The sequence below is a fragment of the Bos grunniens genome, chromosome 21 (genome assembly GCF_055505025.1).
Source record: "Bos grunniens cultivar Pamir isolate PY7600 chromosome 21, Bosgru_T2T1.0, whole genome shotgun sequence".
NCBI lineage: Eukaryota > Metazoa > Chordata > Mammalia > Artiodactyla > Bovidae > Bos > Bos grunniens.
Genome location: NC_141185.1, coordinates 36,894,087 through 36,901,760, shown reverse-complemented (window position 1 = coordinate 36,901,760; position 7,674 = coordinate 36,894,087). Strand labels below are relative to the sequence as shown.

The 7,674-nt window shown below is 46.7% G+C and overlaps 1 protein-coding gene and 1 pseudogene across 13 annotated transcripts in view; both read right to left on the bottom strand.

The window, feature by feature from the left end:
- Positions 1-292: 292 nt before the first annotated feature.
- LOC147349404 (14-3-3 protein epsilon pseudogene) lies at positions 293-1,255 on the bottom strand (annotated as a pseudogene).
- Positions 1,256-5,636: 4,381 nt separating this feature from the next.
- Positions 5,637-7,674, bottom strand: part of PPCDC (phosphopantothenoylcysteine decarboxylase) — a 42,753-nt gene continuing 40,715 nt past the window's right edge. For 9 of the 13 annotated variants that reach the window (XM_086363829.1, XM_086363838.1, XM_086363833.1 and 6 more), the window contains one exon: positions 7,037-7,483. In XM_086363829.1, the coding sequence (XP_086219955.1) occupies positions 7,290-7,483 (194 nt within the window). In that variant the 3' untranslated portion in view covers positions 7,037-7,289. Of the gene's footprint in view, positions 7,484-7,674 lie in introns of all 13 variants that reach the window. The other 4 variants (XM_086363828.1, XM_086363826.1, XM_086363825.1 and 1 more) reach the window with 1 other exon arrangement.

Below are 7,674 nucleotides of genomic sequence, written 5' to 3'. Positions count from 1 at the left end.
TTAAACATTGGCTTAAAATTCAAAGAATTAGAAAAAGGGAAAATGATACCACATACACCTCAGTAGTGTGATTAACCTTTCTCTTAGATGCTTGCAGCACACAAAATTCTAATAGCTTTTGAATGTAATTTCCAATGCTAACGGTGATCCTGCCACGTCTTCAGGAAACAATACAGTAATCCTGAAAAAGCCTCTATGCAGTCCTGTTAGTGTTCTTAAAGATTCTAAAACCTGGGACCAGTAAAATCCACAGAAATTCACTCTTGCCTTTACAAACTTTAGAAAACCATGGGGGAAAAAAAACCCAACAGGACAGGAACATATGTAAAAGTCAGATTTGGTGGTTCTTAGTAACAATGGGGGAATTTCCAAGATGGGTAGGATGGGAATGTCTGGGGTAGTCAGAGATGGTTTCTCATGTTGGCTTTTATGTGTCACTGATTATCATCTTCCACATCCTGCAGTGCTTCTTTATTCCGCTCTTCACCATCACCCTGCATGTCTGAAGTCCATAGTGTCAGATTATCACTAACAACTGTGTGATAAGTGTTGAGTCCTTATAGCTTTCCTCACTCAGTGTGTTCAGTTCTGCAACTGCATCATTAAAAGCTGCTTTGTCAACCTGCAGGTATGCTCAGGGGAATTAAATACGGAAAAACTGAGAGCAAGACCTAAGTGAATGTGATGTGAAGATGAAAGTTCTGTCATTGCAACAACACTAGCAGCTTTATAAGCCATCAAGCTGTTCTCCACAGCCTCCTTCCTATCATTTCTTGTGGCAAATTCAGCCAGATACCTGTGGTAGTCCCCTTTCATTTTATAATAGAAAAGCTTGGACTCAGCCAATGTTAGGGGCTGGAATGAGGTGTTTGTCCAGTACACCCAGAATGGCACAACGGATTAACTGTATCTCAGTCTCAACCATTTGCAGATATTCCCAAATCATTTTTAGTTTGTCTCCTCCTCCCCTGTTTTCTTCTTTGTTGATGATTATTCTCCAGGAAGCTCTTCTAGTTCTAATCACATTTTTTATATGCAGAGATAGGAGGTTTCTTCCTTCAACTGTCAAATCCACACGCATCCCTGCTACTTTCTTCATTGATTGCACCGTCTCATCGCATTGCTCAGACTGCTCGGCCAGCTTCGCCTGGTGCACCAGATTGTGAAGGATGGAAGCAGGTAGTGCCTCCCACTCCCAGCCTCTCACTCCACGTCTGAGCAACAGAAATGGCAGTGTCTCAGTCCTCACTGATACTCATGAATCTGTGGCTTGATGCCTTCCATCATATTTAGAAAATTCTCAGTCATTATTTATTCAAATATTTGAGCATGTCCTACATATCTCTTATGCTCAGCTCTGTTTATTCCTCAATTCCTTTTCACTCTGTGCTTCAATCCAGATAATATCTATTGATTGGTCACTAATCTTGTCTTCTCTGTGTACAGTGTCCTGTTAGACCCATTTAGTGAGTTCTTAATTTCAGATATTTTGCAGTCTAAAAACACCAATTTTTTCATTCTTATAGATTCAAGTTTTCTCTTTAAATACTCAAGCTTTTCACCCATTTTGTCCATCTTTTGCTCTATTCTCTTTAACATATTATCCTTACTTATTTTAAAACCTTTGTTTGAGATGTCACCTCCTGTTTGGTCTAGTTCGCTGCATCTCAGTTTGGAAAATGGCCTCAGGAAGAAAGTTGGTTAGATATGGGGTTCACTTCGTGTGCCCTCCATCTGTCGAAGATCATAGCCCTGTTTTGCCTGATGTCCAGCCCCTGCAAACTATTGTTGTTTAGACTGCTGTGAGGAAGAGAAAAGTTGAACAGATGGAATGGGGGTGGGGGTGGGGGCTGTGTGAGAGAAGTAGACAGACCTTGAAGGATCAGGAGGTGCCCTAGAATATCCACCATGCCCTGTTGTCCTGACTCCATGGTGCCCTGAACCCAGCACCATACTCCAGCACCAGGGCCCACACAGCAGGCAGAGTAGAGTGGCAAGAAAGTGGCTCCAATGGGCCCCAGGGGTCTCTGCAAATGACTGGAAGAGGGAACAGGGCAGCAAGAATAGTCTTTGGGCCTAAGTTTCTCAGCCAGAGGGGCCACGCGGGAGACCCTAGGAGGAGGATGGGGCAGCTTTCTTAGAACTACCATCCAACGGGAGGAAGCCAGTGTTCCATTCTACCCTGAGCACTAGGGCCCTCCCTACTGTCTTCGTTTATTTGCATCTTTTTGCATGTCATTTGTCATTTGCATAGGGTCTCATTTTATGTCAAATTCACAGTCTCTGCTTATTCCTCCCTATTTGGGTATAGGGAAAAGTGGACCTTCAGCTAAACCCCCCTTGGGGAATTTTAACTCTTAGTATACCACCAAGGTCATTTAGACTGAATTTTAATTTTTAAGCTCCTTTTCTGAGCAGCTTTAACTATTAATAAGGATTGATTATTTTATGACTTTTATCCTTTCACAGGGGTCTTCCAAAAACCAGAGAGAGATTTAAATTATTTTTTAATAGAATAAAGCTTGTTCTCTTACAATTACCACAACGATCCACTGGATTCTTTATAAGTCCAAAATACATCAATTACTATATTGATCCATTGGATTCTTTGTAAATTCAAAACATATCCTAGATCTTAAAACCTTTTGCTATTTCATCCTCTTAGGAACTATTTTTCATCATCACTCATTAATTATTCTCAATCATGCTTTTTAAAAACAGAGACTAAAGTAATAAGAAAACGAAAGAATGATGGAATTGCCCGGGCAATTCAGTGGAGATATGAATCATTGCTATTCTACCACCTTTCAGCTTTCTTGTTGCTCTGTCTGAAACATTAGATATCTTTCAAGAAGGTATAAACAAGTCGGTCTGCAAACATTATCTTTGTTCATTTGTTTGTTTTAGCTTTCATCACACAAGATGAGAGTCCAGAATATTTCATTTTCCTACAAAAAAGAAAGAGAAAAAACCAGACATTTCACAGTTACTGAGGTATCAGTAGATGAATGCAATGTGAAGCAGGCTGTCTAGACTACAGTCATGATGGCACATGTGTGCTCAGTCACTCAGTCGTGTCCAACTCTTTGCAACCCCATGGACTATAGCCTGCCAGGCTCCTCTGTCCATGGGATTTTCCAGGCAAGAACACTGGAGTGGGTTGCCATTTCCTTTTCCAGGGGATCTTCCCAACCCAGGGATCGAACCCAGTTTCCTGTGGCCCCTGAATTGACAGGCAGATTCTTAACCACTGAGCCACTTCGGAAGCCTAAAGATGATGGTAAATTTATATATAAGCAAAGTTGAAGTCTATGAATCTTCAGATATCTTAGAAGAATTTTCTCAAATTCAAGAATTGCCCCCATTTCCCCAGAGAGTGGGGAGCTGGAGACCAGAGAGGAGTGGTTCTTTTTCAGGGTCACTGTTCTCGGTCTGTCCAGTTTCACAGCAATGGGTAACTCAGCCTGCCTTTATCATGGCGTATGGTAGGTGCTGCCCTGCAAGCTGGAACAGGGCTGGCCCTAGGAGTAAGGAGGCTGTCCAAATTCCCACTCCTGAGACCTGGCACTCGCCCAGCTCATCTGCCACCCTTCCTCGGGCCTTGGGGCCCTTGAAGCTGTGGTTTTCCTCTGGGTGGTGACTCAGTGCCCAATGCCTGCCCTGCATATGAACCTCCCCTTCCTTGGGCCTCACTGACCGCCCTGAACCAGAGGCAGCTGTGGTTTCCCCTAAAACAGCAACCACAAACTGCCAAGCCCACCCCACCTACCCTCCACTACCCACTCCACCCCTCAGGGCCCTAGACCTAACCTTGGGGTGCCAAAGGAAAAAGAACAGAAGGGAGGCTGCAGACTCCCGTGAGACGTGGAGTTTATGATGAGCTTTGCCTTTTATAGCTTGAGTGTCAAAGATATATCCATTTCATAGATGGGGAGAATAAGGCCAAAATGTTTTAGGGGCTTCTTTCAAATCAATCTATTCATTCCTTCAACTAGCATTCCTCAAAAGCCCACAAGAACACAGGAGAGTAGACGCTGAGATGTGATGCCCACATTTCCCTTCAGGGAAGGACTTGGTGTCTGGGGGCAGGGCAGGAGGACTGTAGCTGTCAGCCCATCCAGGGATCACTTCAGCTGCAGATACTTGCTTTACCCTGGGCCATGCCCTTCTCTGGGTGATCTGTATCCAAAGACTAATCTAGCTGGGGTGCAAAGGCCCAGCTATTTCAGCTCAGTGTGGGACTGTGAGGGGCCGTTCCATGCCAAGCTCCCAGTGAGGAGCCCAGGCTGGGTGGGGCCTGCAGTACAGCTCAGCTTCTCCCTCTGCCCAGTGCTGCCTCTTCCCCCTCCCTTCTACATGCGTCAATCTCCAGAGCTCTCCCTGAAGAACATCCAGCATGCTACCCTTTGAGCCACAGTCTGCTTCCTGGAGAACCCACCCTGCAATACTTAACTTTCAAAGAGCTGCCAGCCCAGGGGCAGAGAGACAAGTAAGCAACCAAAGTGCAGGAAGGATGGCCCCAGGGGGGACGCAGCCAGCAAAGGCCCCGAAACAGGCTTCAGTGCACAGGCAGAGAGGGTCTGGGAGGCCCTGGCTAACAGCACTGAGGCCAGAGCCTAAGTGCCTCTCACCACCTGAAAGCTGCAGCACAGACCCTTGGTTTGGAGGAGGGTCACCTACCTACTACAATTTTCTCTGACCTAATCTGTCCCTGTAAGAAACAACCCCCAAGGTGGCCCTCTCCCAACTTTCTTCCTCAAATACATACTCTAACTGTGGGTCGAGGTGTCTCCAGGGCCTTGTGGCCAGCCAGGGGCAGCTGCAGAGCTCTGGGGCTACTCACGGGAGCTGTTCTGGATCTTGAGGGCTCAGAAAGGAGAGCAGACCCTTAGGTCAAGCAAAGGAACCCTAGGATTGTGAGGAACACAACTTGGTTCCAATCCCACAAAGAGAAACATGGCCAAGAGAGCAAGCAAGCTCCTCTCACTGTGGGCACATTCCCACAGTACGGTCCAGCCTGCATCTTGCCATGCATCTGGTGATGAGAAACTGTGACCCTGTGTCCCCTCCAACCAGAGGTCCCAGAGCTGATAATTTAGATAATCAGGAAGGTCTTCCTTCCCTGGAGTCTTTCCTCCGTCTCCCCTAGGGCCTTCCTCAAGAGTCCTATTCTGGCTTTAGGGGCTGTGGAATCTGTGCCATTCTGCCCGAGGCTGATTCTCAGCATAAATAATCCACCCCTTGGCTCCCTAATCTGATCCAAAGTCATTGTGGGATCTTGGGAACATTCCTCTGCCAGGGACCTCATTTTTCCATCTGTCTGACACAGGGGCAGGAGAGGAAGTCTTTCAGCTTCCTGACTGCCCTGACATTTGTGACCCAGTAGTAAATCAAGTTTATCAAAACCATGATCCTGTGCCTGCCCCCCACCCATCCCCTTTGTCTCCCCACCCACCCTCCAACTTTCCCAGGCCCAGCGTCTGCCACTGCCCCTTTCCTGACCTTTCACCTCTCCTGGGACTGATAAGAGATGAGAGGGTTTGAAGTCAGCCTTGCTTCCCATCTGACCATAAACGATGCTCAGAGGAGGTGCCGGTCACTACGTGCAGAGAAGCAGCTACAACAAGCCAGTGTTCTGGGAACTCCTGGAAATCATGTTGGAGAAATGCTTCCCTGGTAATGAACTGGATTGAAGAGTCCAGGGTGGGAAACAGCCAGTTCAAGGCTGTACTTGAACACGTGGATTTGGGACTTTCCCTGGTGGCTCCTACGGTAAAGCATCTGCCTGCAATGTGGGAGACCCGGGTTCAATTCCTGGGTCGGGAAGATCCCCTGGAGAAGGAAATGGCAATCCACTCCAGCACTCTTGTCTGGAAAATCCCATGGACGGAGGAGCCTGATTGGCTACAGTCCATGGGGTCGCAAAGAGTTGGACACAACTGAGCGACTTCACTTTACTTCACTTCCCTTGCAGCAGAGAAGTCAGAAAAAGTGCTGTTCATGCCAGACTCCTTTGTTATGAACAAGGATGACTCATCACAGACAATCTCTGCTCAGAGTGTACCATGGGCCCCACCATCCCCCACAAGGAGGACCAGTGGGAGGGGACAGAAATGGACTGGGCACAGGCGGTGGCTTTGAATCTAGTCCAGGATGAAGGGAAACCACGCCAGAGAGTTTAGCCAGGCCGCAGCTGCACCAACCCTGCCCCTGAGACAGCACTGGAGAGGAATGGAACCCAGCCATCCATTCTTCTCGGCCAAGCCCAACTTAGGTTTGGTTGTGAACGTTTCTAAGGGAGTTAGTGGCAAGCTATGGGGGCTCAGTCTGCAACCAGGACCAGGGATCAGTCTATGACCAGGGTCAGTGCTCAGAGTACCACCAGAATGAGAACTGAGCCTTGATGACATGAAGGGCCCTCACATTAATCTCCCTCCAGGTGGGGCTCGGAGCCAGGTAAGTTGTGGGAAGTCTGGGGTGGAAGGGAGGGTCTCTGTTTTCCTGTGTACGACATGGGGGTTTTTATTTCTGCCCTGCCTGATAACCAGAATCTAAACTATATGACAGCTTCATGCTTTACGAAACACCATCCCTTTTGACCCTCACAAGAACCCTTATCCATACCTGCCTCGCAGGGTGAGAATGCACTTTAGGAGATGGCTGAAAAGATGGGTGGGGTTGTTTGCTCAGTTTTTTTTCTTTGCATAGATTATGAATCTTTTTTTTTTTTTAATTTGGCTGTATTGGTTCTTAGTTGCAGCTGCGGCATGTGGGATCTTTCCTTGCAGCATGCAGGCTCTCCAGTACGAGGGCTCAGTAGTTGTGATGCGTGAGCTTACTTCCCCAACTGGGGATTGAACCAAGTTCCCTGCATTGGAAGGCAGATTCTTAACCACTGGACCACCAGGGAAGTTCCCCGATTGCTGTTTTAAAAGAATTCAGAGGATGGGAGCATCTCAAAAGGGAAGGCCCTTACTGTTATCATGGTTTCTCTTCATCTGTCTTTCAGTTAATTTTTATCTTCCCAAACTCATGTGCAAAAAATGTTTGCTGAGTCAAACTGTGCTAAAGTGTTAGAACAAAGACAGCACTCTCCTATGTCACTGCTCTTTTGAAGTGACCACTTCAACTCATTCAGTTATTTAGGAGACAAAAATCAGAAGACAAAAATCTCTGCAAGGAGATGAAACCAGTCAATCCTAAAGGAAATCAATCCTGAATATCCATTGGAGGGACTGATGCTGAGGCTGAAGCTACAATACTTTGGCTGCCTGATGCAAAGAACTGACTCATTGGAAAGGACCCTGATGCTGGGAAAGACTGAAGGCAGGAGGAGAAGGGGATGACAGAGGATGAGATGGTTGGATGGCATCATCAACTCGATGGACATGAGTTTGAGCAAGCTCTGGGAGATGGTGAAGGACAGGGAAGCCTGGCGTGCTGCAGTCCATGGGGTTGCAGAAGGTCAGACATGACTGAGCAACTGAAAAACAACAACAAAATAAAGCATTTATTGCTATTATTTCTATCTCAGAGAAGTCCAGTTTAGATACCATCTCTTGGCATTCCTCTCCTGACAGATGAGATTCACTTACACTCTTTCCTCTCCTTTTGATATCATAACACCACATTTATTGGTTACATTCACAATCAGTAAATAGTGCTCACTGCTAA